Here is a 21654-nt window from a genome sequence, read left to right as displayed (position 1 = left end):
GGTTTGCATTGCGCGTCACCTTGGTAATAAAACTGCGCTATTAAGACAAGTTTTACAATATTCTCGTGAACGGAGTCTTCACAAAACATGTGTCAGCCAGAACAAAGTCGAGTGGAGACGGAAGAAGACGGTAAAGACTACAGTCCAGCCCCCTCGGGAGTGTAAAGCAGCATGGTAAAGCCTAGCAAAGATGCTAAAAATAACCCGGCGGCTACTGCTAATTTTCTATCCAAGTTATTTTTCTGGTAAGTCGACGAAGTACCCGGATAATAGGGTTGTTGGGTCCGGTTCAGAGCGGGGCTATTTAATAACGAGACTTGAGCTTTTTGTCTCGCTTTTGGCCATAAACCAATTACAAACTGAAGGCGACAGCTAAAACATTTAAGTTATTTGCTAAATGGTCCCCGTTAGCAGTTATTAAGCTGAGATATACTGTACATAGACGTTTACAAAATTTGTGGAATGTTACATAGTATAACCTATTTAGTTCACAAAGCTGATAGAAATGTGGTGTTCTCTTTCATGAACAAACTTGTTTCTGGATATTTGTACGTTTTATTTTGTTATGTTATTGAATGCTCACATTGTTGTCAATTCACTGAAAAAGTGGATGGCGCTTATCATGGACTTCCTCTTCCTCTTCCTCTTCTTTTTCCTACAGTTGGTTGAATCCCTTTTTTCGCATTGGGTCCAAACGCAGGTTGGTGGAAGATGACATGTACGAGGTGCTCTCAGAGGACAGGTCAGAGAGACTCGGACAGGAGCTTAAGAGGTATGGAGGTGTTATGACCATGTTACCATGGTAATTGTAGATGGCATGTGGAGTGATGGACAGTGAAGTTGAGAGAATGTATGAATTAAACCTCAGTCTAGTCAGAATGTATTCAGAGATGCTTTGAGTTGTCAGTCAGAATAATCAGTTTGAGTTGAAGCAGATCACATCCTGCTAGAAGATTGTACAGATTGTTGTATGCTGTGTTGTGTGTAAGGAGATAAAATGTGCAGTTCTCACTTGTCATTCTGACTGGTCACACCTCTTAATAACTCAGCAATTACCAAAACCTGATTCCGTTTATGATCACAATACAATTAATTTTCATTACAATTCCTTTGCTACTATTTCAGTGGATATATATGTCAGATTCTACAAACGAGTCTCGACTCATCTGGCTTTGAATTCAGGCCCTTGCAATGCTGAAATACATCAAATAACACAACATCTCCCTCTTGGACAGATGCTGGGATCATGAAGTTCAGAAGTGTACCAAAGAGCTGCGAGAGCCCCGACTCACCAAAGCCATCGTGAAGTGCTACTGGAAACCATATGCACTGCTCGGTCTCTTCACTCTCAGTGAAGTCAGTGTCTGTACAATTAACACTAATTAATACTCAAAATGATTAATTATGCAGTAGTTCCAAGTTCTTTTATTTATTCATCAACTTGTACTTTGCATATCAGGAGGCCATTAAAGTCATCCAGCCAGTCATCTTGGGGAAAGTGATTAAATACTTTGAGAGTTACGACCCAGAGAACATGACTGCGCTGTACGAGACTCTTGGCTACGCTGCGGGTCTGTCTGTCTGCACCATCTGCCTGGCGGTGCTCCATCACCTCTACTTTTACCACGTCCAGAGAGCGGGAATGAAGATCAGAGTAGCGATGTGTCACATGATCTACGGGAAGGTGAGTAAGAGTAAGAGGGCATGGTCCTATGGGAACTATGGGAGGCAGTAGCTCAGTGGGTAGAGCTTCCGCTTGGGAACCGGACGGTCGCTGGTTCGAGCCCTGCCGAGGTGCCCCTGAGCAAGGCACCAAACCCTCAATTGCTCCCCCCTCTGGTAATGTAATGTATTGGATAAAAGCGTCTGCCAAATGATTGTAATGTAATGTAATGTAACTGGTGGGTTGGTATTTGAGAACTTCATGTTAGGCCTGACCCTGAGTTTCAATCCTGTTTCCCATCCTAAGTCAAATAGACAGTGGTTCATTTGATTATTGGACATTTGATTATTTCCAAGCTACAGAAAGAGCGACGGGCACAGTGCTGGAAGATTTGTGTCTCTCTTCAGTAGCAAATTGTTCTGAAATCCTCAGTCAAAGCTTACCTCATCCACTTTGTCAGGTTTAACAAAGAGAGGCCTCTTTACTCTGTACTAGACTTCAAATGTACCTGTTGGAGTTGTCATCCAAATGTTATGGGCTATGGAAAGTTTATGTGTGCTTGCTTATACCTTATTACTTTTTGAAATATTTAGTTGGAACTCTTTTACCGTCACTGATATGATTCCTCTTTCTCCAGGCTCTGTGCCTCAGCAGTGCAGCCATGGGAAAAACCACAACCGGCCAGATTGTCAACCTCCTATCAAATGACGTGATCCGTTTTGATGATGTACGTGAAATTTCAGAAAAGTAAAGAAATTGCATTAAAGATGCCATTTTTGTACAGAAGAGGAGAGGTGACGACTTAAAACACAAGGGAACCAGATCAGTAAGTGGAGGCAATGACATAAATAGCTTGATCCCTTGTGTTAATGGATAGAGGTGAGTTCCACACTTTTGCTAGAAGCCTTGTATACATCTGTTTATCTCTATCTCTTTAACAGGTCACTATCTCCCTGCACTACCTGTGGGCCGGGCCTCTGGTGGTGGCAGTGGTTGTGGGGCTGCTGTGGATGGAGATTGGGCCGTCTTGCTTGGCAGGCATTGTGGTCCTCATGTTCCTGATGCCCACACAGTCTATGTTTGGAAATCTGTTTTCAAAGTTAAGGTAAGAGAATATAAATGAAACGGATCAGGACAGAACATCTTCATCAGTGAGGCAGTCGATGGCTGTGTAACATCATGCTGACTTGCAAACTCGTGCACAGGGAGAATATCTAAATTGGGTCCCATCTTTTAAGCGCAAATCCAATTATGTTTTTTTTGGTAGGGGAAGCAAACTGAACAACATTCCAACAATCCATTTAGAGAATCTCCAGGAGTTCAAAGAACACTGTGACACATGCAGGCTTTGATATCAATAAATGAGCATGCCAACAGCTGTGCTGTTGGCTGCTTAAGAAGTCCATGGAACTGAAAGCACATGGTCTTTGTTTTGACAGCTCATTCTCACAAAAGGCTTTTTTCCCTGTTCCTGTTTAGGAATCAGACCGCTACTCTCACTGACAAAAGAATCCTCACAATGAATGAAGTGGTGTCTGGAGTGAGGATCATTAAGATGTACGCCTGGGAGAAACCTTTTGCTGCTCTGGTGTCTGAGGTCCGAAGGTAAACATGAATGTATTTGTACGGTAAATTAGTGGCCAGATATTTTCTGAGGAGTTGCAGCAATCAAAATATTGCAAGAGCAAGTGAATGATTGTCTCCAAGTGCATGCTAATGTAGCTCTGTGTCTGCTGATGAGGAAAGAAAGAAACTCCTTGCCAACAAATTCATCTTAAACCAGCTTCATCTCACTGTTCAACTCAGTCTGCCATCAAATTAGCGGTCTTGATTATTGATTACATCTTAAACTGTAAATATATAAACCGAGTACTGAGTTGTAATAGTTTAAACTGTGTTTGTGTAAACAGGAAGGAGATCTCCAAGATCATGATGAGCTCTTATCTGCGAAGCCTCAACATGGGCTCTTCCTTCTGTGCCATCAAGATCATCGTCTTTGTCACCTTCACTGTCTATGTTCTTCTTGGAAACACCATCTCAGCCAGCCGTGTGTTTGTCACGGTGTCACTGTACAGTGCCGTGCAACTCACTGTCACCCTTTTCTTTCCGTCTGCCATTGAGGACCTGTCTGAGACCCGCGTCAGCGTACAGCGGATTCAGGTAAGCAAAGTGATGATGCAGGCCTGCTGTTCTAAAGGCATTAGTGATTATGAAAGTGAGTGTTTTTAAAAAGAAATTCCATCTCTGCAGTTATTCAATTGTGTTTTTGTATTCATGCTGAAGGAGTTTTTGATGCTGGACGAGGTCACAAATAGTGGCTCTGTGCTGCCAAAGGAGGAGAAGAAGGACGTCTCTGTGGAGATCAAGGACCTGATCTGCTACTGGGACAAGGTTAGAGAACCTTTGTGCCTACTACAGCACAATGATGAATAGAACACACACACGCGCACACGCACGCACGCACGCGCACGCACGCACACACACACACTAGGACAGGGGTCGCCAACACGTCGCTCGGGAGCTACCGGTCGCTCGCAAAGCCTTTCCGAGTCGCTCGCTTAAAGGTTCAAAGAATACGTACATCGTCACTTGGTATAGCTTTTTAAATTTCTATCCAATCAAATTCAAATCCCGCCTCCTTGGTCACAAAACAATTATAAGCCAATCAGCTGTCAGTTCAACAAATGACGCTGCTGTCAGGTTTGGTGACGTGACACCGTAACATCCGGCCAGCACGTGCGCGCCGAATTTGCCGATGACTGCCACGAAAACAGCCCCGATAAGAGGCAACAAATTGCAAATGTGAATGGGAAGTGTGTGCGTGTCTCATTGGCGGTGCTAACGCGTCTTTGGAGCGCCACTTCACCAAAGTCCACGGCAACTTTTCACGGGACTTTCCGGCTGCCAGCAGGGCGTCATGTGTCGTCAGCGAACGTACCGGCCCCGTAGTTCCCATATCATCCTTTTTAGCTCTTTTAGGTGAACGATGGGAGCCGGCTCCCGACCGAGAGCTGTTTTCATTTTTTTTGCAACTTAATACAAGACAGAATGATAGGATGGTCTCGGTCTGCAGTGCGCGAAAAGATGAGTGACAGCTGGGGGGGAAAGCAGCAATTGGATGCATTTAACAATTGTGATAACATAAAGGCAAAATTTGCAGAATTAAGCTGTCATGTGGAGCAGGGTCCACAAAAAACCTTCACAGACATGAGAACTGTGCATCCAACAGTTCAGTTGGAACTTGGAAGGAAAAATAAGCTCCACCCAGGCTCTCAATCCAGTGTATGTTCTTCCAAACAGGAAAAGACTGTAGGACAGAGAACGTGCTTCACTGCAAGAACATTCCGACATTATTTTAATTCCTTGTGAAAACAGTACCACACTCTCTGTCATCTCACTAACATCAGAACAGACTGAATGCATGTGAAGCACAGATGAGATGGGAACTGCAGGGATTCCCTGAATTACAGGGAATGCGAAGAGATATTGTGACTGATATGTGGAAATACAGAAAATGAGAAATATGAAAGGTAAAGTAGTAGTTAAATAGTAGAATAAGTAATAACATTGTTTTGTTTTTTATGAGATTAATATGATGTGAATTTATTGGTGTGAGCTTGACACTGAAAATGTATACATAAAAAAAACAAGCTGATGTTGCTGAATTGAAGTGCATTTTGATACAAAATGTGAGTGTTGAGTGTTGGATATCAACATTTTGTAAATGTTCTAGCAAAAGACTCTTATTCAGCTGGTTTGGGTGGAGAATCAGCCATGTGGATAAATGTTACGAATAATATAAAACATGAGTAGCTCTCCGACACTTTTATTTGTAAAAGTAGCTCTCCGAGGCAAAAAGGTTGGAGACCCCTGCACTAGGATAATAACAAACGTTGTGAAAAAGTTCTGTGTTTTGAATCACACAAGGATAACAGGTTCATTTTCACTCTTGTTTGTGATTGATCTCTATTTTGCCTCATCTTTGTGCCCTTGCAGAGCCTAGATGCACCATCTCTGCAGAACATCTCTCTCTCCTTGAAGTCACCTCAACTCTTGGCTGTAATTGGACCAGTAGGGGCTGGAAAGGTCAGAGCTCTCTTGATGCAGCCACTACACATGAGAGAAGGAGAACTGGTCGTGGAATGATTTATATACTTTCATGTTTATAAGGAGGAAGAGCACTGAACAGGACTGATGATGTTTCTTTATGCTGATGTTTCTATCCAGTCATCCTTGTTGAGCTCCATCCTTGGAGAACTGCCTTTGGACAGGGGGGTGCTGAATGTCAAAGGTCAGCTGACCTATGCCTCCCAGCAGCCCTGGGTGTTCCCTGGAACCATCCGCAGCAACATCCTGTTTGGGAAAGAGATGAACCCTCAGAAGTATGAGAATGTGCTGCGGGCCTGTGCTCTGAAGAGGGTGAGTGGTCATCAGATTCAAATTGTTTTAATTTCACTACATGAAGGATGATGACAGCCTAAAGCTCATTATATGTGACTGGTGCTGCTGGAGCATGTTTGTCTTTCCCCCTCGAAGGTTTGCCTGTGGGTTATGCAGTGTTAATGCCCTGTTGTCCCTCTGATACAGGACATGGAGTTGCTCCCAGATGGAGACCTGACGCTGATCGGCGACAGAGGAGCCACACTCAGCGGGGGGCAGAAAGCTCGTGTCAACCTGGCGAGGTATGAGGACCATCCAAACATTTTATGTTTGGATGGTCCTCATACCTCGCCAGGGAGATAACACACTTGTCTTTGTTTGTGTGTGTTGTCAGGGCTGTGTATCAGGATGCTGACATCTACCTGCTGGATGACCCCTTAAGTGCCGTTGATGCCGAGGTTGGGAGACATCTGTTTGAACGGTGAGTGACTTCCAAGCTACAGAAAGAGCGACAGGTCGTAAAGATTCTGTGTCTCTCTTCAGTAGCAATGATTTCTGAAGTCATCAGTGAAAGCTCTTTCCTCATCCAGCATATCAGATTTAACAAGAAGAGGCTCATTAATAGTTACTAGACTTCAAATGTGCCTGTATTCTGTTAACTTTAGTAAGTGCAAAATTAATATTTGTTATAGCAGGAACATCCTGCTCCATGTCTCACCACAGCCCTAAATTTGCCTTAAGCATGAGCAGACCTGTGGGGAGGTAAAGTGTTATTCTTATTAAACATGTTTGGATACAGGAAGGGGAGCGGTGCTGCTGCTGTCAGGCACACAATGGAAACTGGTCCCACTCTTCCTCTTACAGTCTTCAGACGTGTGTGCAACAACAGTGATAAAGGATAGGAAGCACAAGTCAAATGAATAAAGCCTGTTTGAAAATGTTGGCTTTGATTTCTGGTGTTTGTTTGTATTTTTTCATGTATTCTTGCTGAATCCTCACATGGTCTTGATGAGCTGTTTTGTGTCCATATATCAGGTGTATCTGTGGCCTGCTGAAGAAGAAACCTCGTATCCTGGTCACCCACCAGCTTCAGTACCTGAAGGCAGCTGACCAGATAGTGGTCCTGAAGGAGGTCAGTGAGAGCAAAATGATCCCCTCTTACCTGAGCCTGACGTACGATGGAGTGTTACGAGGGAAAAGAGACCTCATTTAACTCACAGTGTGTGAGGAATATGTGATAGGTATGTTTTCCAATGAAGTGAATGTGTAGCTCAATGTGCACGTTAGGGTCACATGGTGGCAAAGGGGACCTACGCAGAGCTGCAGCGCTCCGGAGTTGACTTCACCTCCCTGCTGAAGAAGGACGAGGAGGAGGAGCAGCAGTCGTCTCAAGAGGTCTCCTATCGGAGTCGGACTCTGTCGGAGAACTCTGTGCTTTCCCAGGCTTCCTCTGTGCACTCACTCAAAGATGGAGGCGAGCAGCTGCCGGTTTGTTCATCATCTATTGTAGAGGTTAAACATTGATTTCACTATGGACACCATGCTCGTCTTTAATCTGGTGTCATCCATGCAGGCAGAACCAATCCTGACAATGGTGGAGGAGAGTCGAGCTCAGGGATCCATCGGAGTCGGCCTGTACGTCAAATACCTGAAAGCTGGAGCCAGCATTGCTCTTCTGCTGTTTGTGATACTCATCAACATTCTGGCTCAGGTATGCTTAACATTTATAAGCAACAACAATTTTTTAATGTAAATAAATGTAAATATTTCATATGACTTCAAACTTAATTACAAGATTGAAAAATTAAAACTTGATATTTATTGTAAATGACCTCTTGCGGCCAGCCTATAGTACCTTCTCAGACCACCAAGGGTACTAAGGTACTAGGTATCTCTACTGTACTATGTTCTTGAAGAGATACTTCTACAGTATCTGATACTTCCATAGGGGTCCATTCAACAGACTATGGTCCGGAAGTTGAATACCAAATATCTCCAGAATGCAGCAAGCCTGCCGTCAGAGAAAACATAATCTTGAGGTGGCATGTCTGTTATGATCCTGTGGACCAACTGAATGAAAACAAAGGCTCAATTACTTATATTGAAATGTATAAATAATGCGCTGATGTGTAGCTTTGTTTTGTTTTGTAGGTAGCATACATCATGCCAGACTGGTGGCTGGTTTACTGGTAAGATTGAAAACCAGTGGCCAGACAGATGTACCAATGTTTTTATTTCGCTTTTATCTCATTGTTGAAACTGTATAATTTTGTCTCATCAGGACCGATGAGCAAGAAAAGCTGAATATCAACAGCACCGTCATCCAAAATGCACAGAATGTCACCACAGAGCTGAACCTGGGGTTCTATCTGGGCATTTATGGAGGTAATCTGCTGTTGGCGTGTTCATGCTGCAGCCATGTATACAACATGTCGGCTGTAGTGGGTTGGAGAATATTCTGGTTGTTTTACAGGTTTGACTGCGGCCACCATCGTCTTTGGCTTTGCCAGGAATCTGCTCCTATTCAATGTGTTGGTGAAGTGCACACAAAACCTGCACAACCGGATGTTCAGCGCCATCCTGCGCACACCCGTCCGATTTTTTGACATCAACCCAATAGGTAAGATTTATCACCACCAGTTTTACATCTGTCGAGCACAAACAACACTTCTAACCAAAACCTTTTAGAGAATATAGCAATATGTTAACAAAAGTCATTTTCTAAACCAAACTTCCTTTGGTTTCTAAACCAAAGAACTAACTCAGAACTAACTTCTTATACTAGATAAGTATTTCCTCTCACAGGTTTATGTGTTGTGTGACATAATCATGCATCTAGACTGCATTTTCACTGATTATATTCTCTCATCTCTCCTCAGGAAGAATTTTAAATCGATTCTCAAAAGACATCGGCCTGCTGGATTCCAACATGCCATTGTCATTTGTGAACTTTATTCAGGTGAGAGACAGATCTGACATGTTTTATAGCAGCATGAGTTGTATGTTTATTTATCCGCAGTGTGTTTTGGCAGTTAAGCAGCATTCTATGCTGTTTTTGGTGCACAGGTGTTACTGCAGATTCTTGGCGTGGTCGCTGTGGCTTCATCAGTGATCCCTTGGATCCTCATCCCTGTGGTCCCCCTTCTCTTGGTCTTCCTCTACGTCCGTCGCTACTACCTGCAGACTTCCAGAGACATCAAACGCCTGGAGGCCACCAGTGAGTGTTCCACATCGCCATAGAGACACAGAGTAACTGTGTCTGTTTGATGTGCTTATATTAATTATATTCTGAGACTTTTGTGTACTTTCTGACATCTGGTGTCACGTGCTCCTTTTCCTGCAGCTCGGAGTCCAGTCTTCTCTCACCTGTCTTCAACACTTCAGGGTCTGTGGACAATCAGAGCCTTCAGAGCAGAAGAAAGATTCCAGAAAACCTTTGACGCCCATCAGGACCTTCACTCAGGTTCTTCTTGGTCTTACCACCTCAAGCCAATTTAGTTTTCAGCCCAGTACTCACTAATAACAGCAATGAGAACCAAGAGATTGAAGTTCCCAGGATGTCACAGAATTAGGTCTCCCCTCGGGTCAATTATGTCTTATTTGCAGCCCTGCTTATACAGTAACTCGTGGTGATGAGGATCACATGATGTGAGCAGTTTCCCTCATGAGGTTTCTGTAGCTTTTTGCATTGTACGATTACGATACCATTGTGTTCTACTTGACTGTCTTTAACAGAGTCCTGGTTCCTGTTCCTGACCACCTCTCGCTGGTTTGCTGTCCGCCTTGACGGCATGTGCTCTGTCTTTGTTACCGTCACCACTTTCGGCTGCCTGTTGCTCAGAGACCGTGAGGAAGATTTCATTTATAATAATGTGAAGAAGAGTTGAATCCAGAGTAAGAAGGCAAACCAAACCAAAACATGCACTTGAATATCTTGTGTCATTCTTTCTGATGGCTCTGTTAGAGCTGGATGCTGGCTCTGTGGGTCTGGCTCTGACCTATGCCATCACACTGATGGTCGTGTTCCAGTTTGGTGTAAGGGAGAGTGCTGAGGTGGAGAACATGGTGAGATGTTATCTCCAGCATTTTAGTTAAACTTATAGGATTGGATACATACTGATACATACTATAGCTGAAGGCTGAGAAAGCCAATGGTACAAATAAAAGTCTCTGCCCTCAGATGACCTCAGTGGAGAGGGTGATGGAGTACATAGAACTGGAGAGTGAGGCACCCTGGGAAACCAACAAGCGTCCTCCTCCTGACTGGCCCAGCCAGGGCCTGGTGACCTTTGACCAGGTCAGCTTCTCCTACAGTCCCGACGGCCCGCTGGTCCTGCAGAACCTGAAAGCAATGTTCCGCCCAAAAGAAAAGGTCAGACAGTTTGTTCTCCAGGAGCCAACATGTTCTTTTCTTTTCTGAATCAAACTTGAGGTTGCAGTGACATTTGTTTTTTGGTGTGCAGGTGGGCATTGTGGGTAGGACGGGCGCTGGGAAAAGCTCGCTGGTGTCCGCTCTGTTCCGTCTAGCAGAGCCACAAGGAAAAATCTACATCGATGGAGTTTTGACCTCTGAGATCGGCCTCCATGACCTGCGGCAGAAGATGTCCATCATCCCTCAGGTGAGTTTGTACGTAGAGAGAAGAGAAGAGAAGGAGAACCGGAGGTAAGGGAGGGAAGGGTAGAAGAGAAGCATGATTAAGGACAGGAAAGAGAGACAAGAGAAGGTGAAGGAAGGCAAGACGACAGTGAGAGGAGTTGGAAGGAGATGATAAAGGAGCAGGGTAGAGGAAGCCAGATTCTTTAAAGAAGCGCTGACCTCTGTCCCCAGGATCCAGTGCTGTTTACAGGCACCATGAGGAAGAACCTGGATCCTTTTAACCAGCACACTGATGAAGACCTGTGGAACGCTCTGCAAGAGGCTAGTAACACGTACACACAGTAACACACAACTTAGATAGCACTTAGAATAACACAAACCCAACACACATGTGAGAACAATCTTGTGTGTGTGTGTGTGTGTGTGTAGGTCCAGCTGAAGTCTGTGGTGGAGGAGCTGCCTGGAAAGTTGCACACGGTTCTCGCTGAATCGGGCTCCAACTTCAGTGTTGGACAGAGGCAGCTGGTGTGTCTGGCCAGAGCCGTCCTGAGGAAGAACCGCATCCTCGTCATCGACGAGGCCACGGCCAACGTGGACCCAAGGTATCTGGTTTAGAGCTTTCAGTTCATTTTGTGTCAGAAATGTGTTTTATACTGGTGCCCTACATGTTCCTCCTTGTGCTGTGACGTCAAAGGACAGACGAGCTGATCCAGCAAACCATAAGAGAGAAGTTCAGAGAATGCACCGTACTCACCATCGCTCATCGCCTCAACACCATCATAGACAGCGACCGCATACTGGTGAGTTACCATCCGTCCAATTTCTACCTTTTGTTGCTGATCCTCCCGTAACATGACATGTGCTGGGACATCATTCATGATTCTATTCATGTCTCGTAAATGCAAATAAAACTTGAATAAAATGTAAATGACATGAAAAGCACCTCATGCAAATGCTGGACTCCTGAACTGATCCAGTTCGCGCTCACACACACACACACACACACACACACACACACACACACACACACACACACACACACACACACACAGCCTCTTATTATAGTTGTAAAATGAAGAAACATCTTCAACCTAAAGAACACAGTCAAATTGTTGTTTTTGCTAAAATAATTCCACAACTAGATTTCTCTTTGTTTTTGTCTGTAGGTGTTAGATGCAGGAAGCATCCACGCCTACGACGAGCCTTACACGTTGCTTCAAGATCAAGCTGGGATATTTTACAAAATGGTGCAGCAGACAGGCAAGCAGGAGGCAGTCGCTCTGCTGGAGGCAGCTAAACAGGTAAGATCTCTGCTCGCTCACAGCCACATTCACAAACTCTGCCTTTGTCTTTCTTTACTTTCAAAGCTTATTTGATTGCTTTTTCAGGCTTATGAGAGCAGAAGCCGTCCCAACATACCTAATGGACACACAGACACGGGTGAGGTCAACTTTGTGATCTTTGAGACGGCTCTTTAACCTCAACGAGGCTCTTGCTGCTTTGCCTCAAAGCTACAGAAAGTGCCTTGGCTCACGTAGTGGCCTTCAGCTTGTGATGGCGGAGTGGACAAGAAGCCACAATCCCCTCTGGAGCTTGGAGGAAAGGATCTGCTAGGAACCTTGGGTGTGCCTGGCCTTAATCGCCTCAGCCAATTTACACACACTACGCTTTACACCCTGGAGTTTGAAATTCAATGGTGTAAAATGTATGTAAATTATTTATTTTCTGTAGTTCTTATTTATCATACATTGAACACGTTGCTGCTCGATATGCTGAGCTGACAGTTGATTGTTAAATGTTTTGACTGAACTATAAATTTCCTTAAATGCAAGAACAATCTACATAATCCTCGACCTTGAGTGCCTTTTGAGATTTAATGTTTCTTTGCTGTGAACACACCAGAATGTGCTTTGTTTGAGAACGATTAGAGTATTAATATCCAAATCTAACAATTTTCACAGAGGAAGACTGAAGGGTTCTGAAAGAATGTTTTGAATGTTTGCACCTTGAAAGTTGTTGTACCAAATATATTAATGTTTGTATTCCTCACCTTTAGGAACAATATTAAAGGGAAATTTTACTGCTACTTAAAGAAGTTTTTTTTTGAGTGTGAGTGTATTTAGTGTAACTTCTCAAATAACGGCCAGGGTACAGCTGAGTTGTGACCCTGTTTTCTGCCTTGGACTCACCATCTCTTTGCTCATGAATACATTCAGTTAATCCACTTATGCCACCATCTGGTAGAGTGATGCTTCACTTTTCTGTACAAGGGGTGTCCCCACATGTTGAAGTTGACCAAAAACGGTAAGTACTAAGTTCAAATATTATGGGCCAAATACAAAAGTGGTCATTTCAGTTACTTTGTTTTATATTTGTTTTCATGGTCATTTTCATGGTCATTTCATGGTCATTATTATTTCCATACTGTATTGTCACGTCTTGCCTTGATGAGTCACTTCCTGGATTACCTTGGCAAACGGCGTTCCTCACGCGCCCAACAATACCAGATGACTTGCTTAAAATGTTAACTTCACACATAAAAGTACAAAGTCCACGGTATATTCAGCAATACTTTCCATGGTTCCGTGTGCCACTAAAATTCCATTGTGCTTCCAATTCCTATATTTCTACCCAACTACTATGCTCTTAAGCCTTTCTGAAATAAACGTGTCATCAGCAACAACAATTGATGAATGAATCGAAATACTACTAATCTGAAATACTTGGTTCTTATAGAAATGATGTAATATTGAACAACTTCAGATTTCACGGTTGCGTGTGAAGTTTGCATCATATCTCAAGAGTAGCGTAATAAATGGACCCACGCCTTGTTGAGATGAAGAGTCCACCTGTAACCTCACTGTAACTGCACGCCGAGCAGAGCCAATATAATACGGCTATTACCACTCAGCCAATCGTGTAAAGGACGTTTAGGGAGAACCAATAGCGTTTCGGAGGCGGGGTTTGCATTGCGCGTCACCTTGGTAATAAAACTGCGCTATTAAGACAAGTTTTACAATATTCTCGTGAAAGGAGTCTTCACAAAACATGTGTCAGCCAGAACAAAGTCGAGTGGAGACGGAAGAAGACGGTAAAGACTACAGTCCAGCCCCCTCGGGAGTGTCAAGCAGCATGGTAAAGCCTAGCAAAGATGCTAAAAATAACCCGGCGGCTACTGCTAATTTTCTATCCAAGTTATTTTTCTGGTAAGTCGACGAAGTACCCGGATAATAGGGTTGTTGGGTCCGGTTCAGAGCGGGGCTATTTAATAACGAGACTTGAGCTTTTTGTCTCGCTTTTGGCCATAAACCAATTACAAACTGAAGGCGACAGCTAAAACATTTAAGTTATTTGCTAAATGGTCCCCGTTAGCAGTTATTAAGCTGAGATATACTGTACATAGACGTTTACAAAATTTGTGGAATGTTACATAGTATAACCTATTTAGTTCACAAAGCTGATAGAAATGTGGTGTTCTCTTTCATGAACAAACTTGTTTCTGGATATTTGTACGTTTTATTTTGTTATGTTATTGAATGCTCACATTGTTGTCAATTCACTGAAAAAGTGGATGGCGCTTATCATGGACTTCCTCTTCCTCTTCCTCTTCTTTTTCCTACAGTTGGTTGAATCCCTTTTTTCGCATTGGGTCCAAACGCAGGCTGGTGGAAGATGACATGTACGAGGTGCTCTCAGAGGACAGGTCAGAGAGACTCGGACAGGAGCTTAAGAGGTATGGAGGTGTTATGACCATGTTACCATGGTAATTGTAGATGGCATGTGGAGTGATGGACAGTGAAGTTGAGAGAATGTATGAATTAAACCTCAGTCTAGTCAGAATGTATTCAGAGATGCTTTGAGTTGTCAGTCAGAATAATCAGTTTGAGTTGAAGCAGATCACATCCTGCTAGAAGATTGTACAGATTGTTGTATGCTGTGTTGTGTGTAAGGAGATAAAATGTGCAGTTCTCACTTGTCATTCTGACTGGTCACACCTCTTAATAACTCAGCAATTACCAAAACCTGATTCCGTTTATGATCACAATACAATTAATTTTCATTACAATTCCTTTGCTACTATTTCAGTGGATATATATGTCAGATTCTACAAACGAGTCTCGACTCATCTGGCTTTGAATTCAGGCCCTTGCAATGCTGAAATACATCAAATAATACAACATCTCCCTCTTGGACAGATGCTGGGATCATGAAGTTCAGAAGTGTACCAAAGAGCTGCGAGAGCCCCGACTCACCAAAGCCATCGTGAAGTGCTACTGGAAACCATATGCACTGCTCGGTCTCTTCACTCTCAGTGAAGTCAGTGTCACAATGTACAATTAACACTAATTAATACTGAAAATGATTAATTATTGCAGTAGTTCCAAGTTCTTTTATTTATTCATCAACTTGTACTTTGCATATCAGGAGGCCATTAAAGTCATCCAGCCAGTCATCTTGGGGAAAGTGATTAAATACTTTGAGAGTTACGACCCAGAGAACATGACTGCGCTGTACGAGACTCTTGGCTACGCTGCGGGTCTGTCTGTCTGCACCATCTGCCTGGCGGTGCTCCATCACCTCTACTTTTACCACGTCCAGAGAGCGGGAATGAAGATCAGAGTAGCGATGTGTCACATGATCTACGGGAAGGTGAGTAAGAGTAAGAGGGCATGGTCCTATGGGAACTATGGGAGGCAGTAGCTCAGTGGGTAGAGCTTCCGCTTGGGAACCGGACGGTCGCTGGTTCGAGCCCTGCCGAGGTGCCCCTGAGCAAGGCACCAAACCCTCAATTGCTCCCCCCTCTGGTAATGTAATGTATTGGATAAAAGCGTCTGCCAAATGATTGTAATGTAATGTAATGTAACTGGTGGGTTGGTATTTGAGAACTTCATGTTAGGCCTGACCCTGAGTTTCAATCCTGTTTCCCATCCTAAGTCAAATAGACAGTGGTTCATTTGATTATTGGACATTTGATTATTTCCAAGCTACAGAAAGAGCGACGGGCACAGTGCTGGAAGATTTGTGTCTCTCTTCAGTAGCAAATTGTTCTGAAATCCTCAGTCAAAGCTTACCTCATCCACTTTGTCAGGTTTAACAAAGAGAGGCCTCTTTACTCTGTTCTAGACTTCAAATGTACCTGTTGGAGTTGTCATCCAAATGTTATGGGCTATGGAAAGTTTATGTGTGCTTGCTTATACCTTATTACTTTTTGAAATATTTAGTTGGAACTCTTTTACCGTCACTGATATGATTCCTCTTTCTCCAGGCTCTGTGCCTCAGCAGTGCAGCCATGGGAAAAACCACAACCGGACAGATTGTCAACCTCCTATCAAATGACGTGATCCGTTTTGATGATGTACGTGAAATTTCAGAAAAGTAAAGAAATTGCATTAAAGATGCCATTTTTGTACAGAAGAGGAGAGGTGACGACTTAAAACACAAGGGAACCAGATCAGTAAGTGGAGGCAATGACATAAATAGCTTGATCCCTTGTGTTAATGGATAGAGGTGAGTTCCACACTTTTGCTAGAAGCCTTGTATACATCTGTTTATCTCTATCTCTTTAACAGGTCACTATCTCCCTGCACTACCTGTGGGCCGGGCCTCTGGTGGTGGCAGTGGTTGTGGGGCTGCTGTGGATGGAGATTGGGCCATCTTGCTTGGCAGGCATTGTGGTCCTCATGTTCCTGATGCCCACACAGTCTATGTTTGGAAATCTGTTTTCAAAGTTAAGGTAAGAGAATATAAATGAAACGGATCAGGACAGAACATCTTCATCAGTGAGGCAGTCGATGGCTGTGTAACATCATGCTGACTTGCAAACTCCTGCACAGGGAGAATATCTAAATTGGGTCCCATCTTTTAAGCGCAAATCCAATTATGTTTTTTTTGGTAGGGGAAGCAAACTGAACAACATTCCAACAATCCATTTAGAGAATCTCCAGGAGTTCAAAGAACACTGTGACACATGCAGGCTTTGATATCAATAAATGAGCATGCCAACAGCTGTGCTGTTGGCTGCTTAAGAAGTCCATGGAACTGAAAGCACATGGTCTTTGTTTTGACAGCTCATTCTCACAAAAGGCTTTTTTCCCTGTTCCTGTTTAGGAATCAGACCGCTACTCTCACTGACAAAAGAATCCTCACAATGAATGAAGTGGTGTCTGGAGTGAGGATCATTAAGATGTACGCCTGGGAGAAACCTTTTGCTGCTCTGGTGTCTGAGGTCAGAAGGTAAACATGATTGTATTTGTACGGTAAATTAGTGGCCAGATATTTTCTGAGGAGTTGCAGCAATCAAAATATTGCAAGAGCAAGTGAATGATTGTCTCCAAGTGCATGCTAATGTAGCTCTGTGTCTGCTGGATGAGGAAAGAAAGAAACTCCTTGCCAACAAATTCATCTTAAACCAGCTTCATCTCACTGTTCAACTTAGTCTGCCATCAAATTAGCGGTCTTGATTATTGATTACATCTTAAACTGTAAATATATAAACCGAGTACTGAGTTGTAATAGTTTAAACTGTGTTTGTGTAAACAGGAAGGAGATCTCCAAGATCATGATGAGCTCTTATCTGCGAAGCCTCAACATGGGCTCTTCCTTCTGTGCCATCAAGATCATCGTCTTTGTCACCTTCACTGTCTATGTTCTTCTTGGAAACACCATCTCAGCCAGCCGTGTGTTTGTCACGGTGTCACTGTACAGTGCCGTGCAACTCACTGTCACCATCTTCTTTCCGTCTGCCATTGAGGACCTGTCTGAGACCCACGTCAGCGTACAGCGGATTCAGGTAAGCAAAGTGATGATGCAGGCCTGCTGTTCTAAAGGCATTAGTGATTATGAAAGTGAGTGTTTTTAAAAAGAAATTCCATCTCTGCAGTTATTCAATTGTGTTTTTGTATTCATGCTGAAGGAGTTTTTGATGCTGGACGAGGTCACAAATAGTGGCTCTGTGCTGCCAAAGGAGGAGAAGAAGGACGTCTCTGTGGAGATCAAGGACCTGATCTGCTACTGGGACAAGGTTAGAGAACCTTTGTGCCTACTACAGCACAATGATGAATAGAACACACACACGCGCACACGCACGCACGCACACACGCGCACGCACGCACGCACACACACACACACTAGGACAGGGGTCGCCAACACGTCCCTCGGGAGCTACCGGTCGCTCGCAAAGCCTTTCCGAGTCGCTCGCTTAAACTTCAAAGAATACGTACATCGTCACTTGGTATAGCTTTTTAAATTTCTATCCAATCAAATTCAAATCCCGCCTCCTTGGTCACAAAACAATTATAAGCCAATCAGCTGTCAGTTCAACAAATGACGCTGCTGTCAGGTTTGGTGACGTGACACCGTAACATCCGGCCAGCAAGTGCGCGCCGAATTTGCCGATGACTGCCACGAAAACAGCCCCGATAAGAGGCAACAAATTGCAAATGTGAATGGGAAGTGTGTGCGTGTCTCATTGGCGGTGCTAACGCGTCTTTGGAGCGCCACTTCACCAAAGTCCACGGCAACTTTTCACAGGACTTTCCGGCTGCCAGCAGGGCGTCATGTGTCGTCAGCGAACGTACCGGCCCCGTAGTTCCCATATCATCCTTTTTAGCTCTTTTAGGTGAACGATGGGAGCCGGCTCCCGTCCGAGAGCTGTTTTCATTTTTTTTGCAACTTAATACAAGACAGAATGATAGGATGGTCTCGGTCTGCAGTGCGCGAAAAGATGAGTGACAGCTGGGGGGGAAAGCAGCAATTGGATGCATTTAACAATTGTGATAACATAAAGGCAAAATTTGCAGAATTAAGCTGTCATGTGGAGCAGGGTCCACAAAAAACCTTCACAGACATGAGAACTGTGCATCCAACAGTTCAGTTGGAACTTGGAAGGAAAAATAAGCTCCACCCAGGCTCTCAATCCAGTGTATGTTCTTCCAAACAGGAAAAGACTCTGAAGATAACATTCCAAAACTGTAGGACAGAGAACGTGCTTCACTGCAAGAACATTCCGACATTATTTTAATTCCTTGTGAAAACAGTACCACACTCTCTGTCATCTCACTAACATCAGAACAGACTGAATGCATGTGAAGCACAGATGAGATGGGAACTGCAGGGATTCCCTGAATTACAGGGAATGCGAAGAGATATTGTGACTGATATGTGGAAATACAGAAAATGAGAAATATGAAAGGTAAAGTAGTAGTTAAATAGTAGAATAAGTAATAACATTGTTTTGTTTTTTATGAGATTAATATGATGTGAATTTATTGGTGTGAGCTTGACACTGAAAATGTATACATAAAAAAAACAAGCTGATGTTGCTGAATTGAAGTGCATTTTGATACAAAATGTGAGTGTTGAGTGTTGGATATCAACATTTTGTAAATGTTCTAGCAAAAGACTCTTATTCAGCTGGTTTGGGTGGAGAATCAGCCATGTGGATAAATGTTACGAATAATATAAAACATGAGTAGCTCTCCGACACTTTTATTTGTAAAAGTAGCTCTCCGAGGCAAAAAGGTTGGAGACCCCTGCACTAGGATAATAACAAACGTTGTGAAAAAGTTCTGTGTTTTGAATCACACAAGGATAACAGGTTCATTTTCACTCTTGTTTGTGATTGATCTCTATTTTGCCTCATCTTTGTGCCCTTGCAGAGCCTAGATGCACCATCTCTGCAGAACATCTCTCTCTCCTTGAAGTCACCTCAACTCTTGGCTGTAATTGGACCAGTAGGGGCTGGAAAGGTCAGAGCTCTCTTGATGCAGCCACTACACATGAGAGAAGGAGAACTGGTCGTGGAATGATTTATATACTTTCATGTTTATAAGGAGGAAGAGCACTGAACAGGACTGATGATGTTTCTTTATGCTGATGTTTCTATCCAGTCATCCTTGTTGAGCTCCATCCTTGGAGAACTGCCTTTGGACAGGGGGGTGCTGAATGTCAAAGGTCAGCTGACCTATGCCTCCCAGCAGCCCTGGGTGTTCCCTGGAACCATCCGCAGCAACATCCTGTTTGGGAAAGAGATGAACCCTCAGAAGTATGAGAATGTGCTGCGGGCCTGTGCTCTGAAGAGGGTGAGTGGTCATCAGATTCAAATTGTTTTAATTTCACTACATGAAGGATGATGACAGCCTAAAGCTCATTATATGTGACTGGTGCTGCTGGAGCATGTTTGTCTTTCCCCCTCGAAGGTTTGCCTGTGGGTTATGCAGTGTTAATGCCCTGTTGTCCCTCTGATACAGGACATGGAGTTGCTCCCAGATGGAGACCTGACGCTGATCGGCGACAGAGGAGCCACACTCAGCGGGGGGCAGAAAGCTCGTGTCAACCTGGCGAGGTATGAGGACCATCCAAACATTTTATGTTTGGATGGTCCTCATACCTCGCCAGGGAGATAACACACTTGTCTTTGTTTGTGTGTGTTGTCAGGGCTGTGTATCAGGATGCTGACATCTACCTGCTGGATGACCCCTTAAGTGCCGTTGATGCCGAGGTTGGGAGACATCTGTTTGAACGGTGAGTGACTTCCAAGCTACAGAAAGAGCGACAGGTCGTAAAGATTCTGTGTCTCTCTTCAGTAGCAATGATTTCTGAAGTCATCAGTGAAAGCTCTTTCCTCATCCAGCATATCAGATTTAACAAGAAGAGGCTCATTAATAGTTACTAGACTTCAAATGTGCCTGTATTCTGTTAACTTTAGTAAGTGCAAAATTAATATTTGTTATAGCAGGAACATCCTGCTCCATGTCTCACCACAGCCCTAAATTTGCCTTAAGCATGAGCAGACCTGTGGGGAGGTAAAGTGTTATTCTTAGTAAACATGTTTGGATACAGGAAGGGGAGCGGTGCTGCTGCTGTCAGGCACACAATGGAAACTGGTCCCACTCTTCCTCTTACAGTCTTCAGACGTGTGTGCAACAACAGTGATAAAGGATAGGAAGCACAAGTCAAATGAATAAAGCCTGTTTGAAAATGTTGGCTTTGATTTCTGGTGTTTGTTTGTATTTTTTCATGTATTCTTGCTGAATCCTCACATGGTCTTGATGAGCTGTTTTGTGTCCATATATCAGGTGTATCTGTGGCCTGCTGAAGAAGAAACCTCGTATCCTGGTCACCCACCAGCTTCAGTACCTGAAGGCAGCTGACCAGATAGTGGTCCTGAAGGAGGTCAGTGAGAGCAAAATGATCCCCTCTTACCTGAGCCTGACGTACGATGGAGTGTTACGAGGGAAAAGAGACCTCATTTAACTCACAGTGTGTGAGGAATATGTGATAGGTATGTTTTCCAATGAAGTGAATGTGTAGCTCAATGTGCACGTTAGGGTCACATGGTGGCAAAGGGGACCTACGCAGAGCTGCAGCGCTCCGGAGTTGACTTCACCTCCCTGCTGAAGAAGGACGAGGAGGAGGAGCAGCAGTCGTCTCAAGAGGTCTCCTATCGGAGTCGGACTCTGTCGGAGAACTCTGTGCTTTCCCAGGCTTCCTCTGTGCACTCACTCAAAGATGGAGGCGAGCAGCTGCCGGTTTGTTCATCATCTATTGTAGAGGTTAAACATTGATTTCACTATGGACACCATGCTCGTCTTTAATCTGGTGTCATCCATGCAGGCAGAACCAATCCTGACAATGGTGGAGGAGAGTCGAGCTCAGGGATCCATCGGAGTCGGCCTGTACGTCAAATACCTGAAAGCTGGAGCCAGCATTGCTCTTCTGCTGTTTGTGATACTCATCAACATTCTGGCTCAGGTATGCTAAACATTTATAAGCAACAACAATTTTTTAATGTAAATAAATGTAAATATTTCATATGACTTCAAACTTAATTACAAGATTGAAAAATTAAAACTTGATATTTATTGTAAATGACCTCTTGCGGCCAGCCTATAGTACCTTCTCAGACCACCAAGGGTACTAAGGTACTAGGTATCTCTACTGTACTATGTTCTTGAAGAGATACTTCTACAGTATCTGATACTTCCATAGGGGTCCATTTAACAGACTATGGTCC

General features: G+C 43.8%; 2 protein-coding genes across 4 annotated transcripts in view; both read left to right on the top strand.

Moving 5' to 3' along the window:
• Window positions 1–22: 22 nt before the first annotated feature.
• LOC142999319 (ATP-binding cassette sub-family C member 4-like) lies at window positions 23–12726 on the top strand. Its single transcript, XM_076148812.1, has 31 exons — window positions 23–245; window positions 662–772; window positions 1236–1356; window positions 1460–1684; window positions 2301–2390; window positions 2605–2768; window positions 3143–3268; window positions 3574–3823; window positions 3947–4054; window positions 5660–5749; window positions 5891–6082; window positions 6251–6345; window positions 6438–6524; window positions 7079–7175; window positions 7331–7531; window positions 7617–7754; window positions 8195–8232; window positions 8325–8428; window positions 8517–8663; window positions 8923–9002; window positions 9110–9260; window positions 9387–9506; window positions 9779–9889; window positions 10008–10108; window positions 10224–10415; window positions 10507–10662; window positions 10872–10961; window positions 11070–11242; window positions 11335–11440; window positions 11807–11941; window positions 12029–12726. Exons 1-31 carry the CDS (start codon window positions 172–174, stop codon window positions 12116–12118), a joined length of 3963 nt encoding a protein of 1320 aa, XP_076004927.1. The 5' UTR covers window positions 23–171; the 3' UTR covers window positions 12119–12726.
• An 866-nt stretch (window positions 12727–13592) lies between these two features.
• The window catches only part of LOC142999294 (ATP-binding cassette sub-family C member 4-like), a 29168-nt gene continuing 21106 nt past the window's right edge, over window positions 13593–21654 (top strand). For all 3 annotated transcript variants that reach the window (XR_012963301.1, XM_076148775.1, XM_076148774.1), the window contains exons 1-16: window positions 13593–13846; window positions 14263–14373; window positions 14837–14957; window positions 15066–15290; window positions 15907–15996; window positions 16211–16374; window positions 16749–16874; window positions 17181–17430; window positions 17554–17661; window positions 19298–19387; window positions 19529–19720; window positions 19889–19983; window positions 20076–20162; window positions 20717–20813; window positions 20969–21169; window positions 21255–21392. Coding sequence is in view for 2 of the 3 variants with exons in the window: in XM_076148775.1 (XP_076004890.1) it covers window positions 13689–13846; window positions 14263–14373; window positions 14837–14957; window positions 15066–15290; window positions 15907–15996; window positions 16211–16374; window positions 16749–16874; window positions 17181–17430; window positions 17554–17661; window positions 19298–19387; window positions 19529–19720; window positions 19889–19983; window positions 20076–20162; window positions 20717–20813; window positions 20969–21169; window positions 21255–21392 (2253 nt within the window). In the remaining variant the exon portion in view is untranslated. The remainder of the gene's footprint in view (window positions 13847–14262; window positions 14374–14836; window positions 14958–15065; window positions 15291–15906; window positions 15997–16210; window positions 16375–16748; window positions 16875–17180; window positions 17431–17553; window positions 17662–19297; window positions 19388–19528; window positions 19721–19888; window positions 19984–20075; window positions 20163–20716; window positions 20814–20968; window positions 21170–21254; window positions 21393–21654) is intronic.

Source organism: Genypterus blacodes, unplaced genomic scaffold (assembly GCF_046128005.1).
Source record: "Genypterus blacodes isolate CSIRO-AG114 ecotype Tasmania unplaced genomic scaffold, CSIRO-AGI_Gbla_v1 ptg000043l_1, whole genome shotgun sequence".
NCBI lineage: Eukaryota > Metazoa > Chordata > Actinopteri > Ophidiiformes > Ophidiidae > Genypterus > Genypterus blacodes.
The sequence above is the reverse complement of the archived record's forward strand: the minus strand, read 5'-3'. Positions and strand labels throughout refer to the sequence as shown.

Excerpts from the sequence above, each read along its gene's own strand:
- LOC142999319 (XM_076148812.1), top strand. The coding sequence starts at position 172 with ATGGTAAAGCCTAGCAAAGATGCTAAAAATAACCCGGCGGCTACTGCT. Across the intron at positions 9,261-9,386 it reads CAAACGCCTGGAGGCCACCA|CTCGGAGTCCAGTCTTCTCT; the intron begins GTGAGTGTTCCA and ends CTTTTCCTGCAG. Across the intron at positions 10,416-10,506 it reads TGTTCCGCCCAAAAGAAAAG|GTGGGCATTGTGGGTAGGAC; the intron begins GTCAGACAGTTT and ends TTTGGTGTGCAG.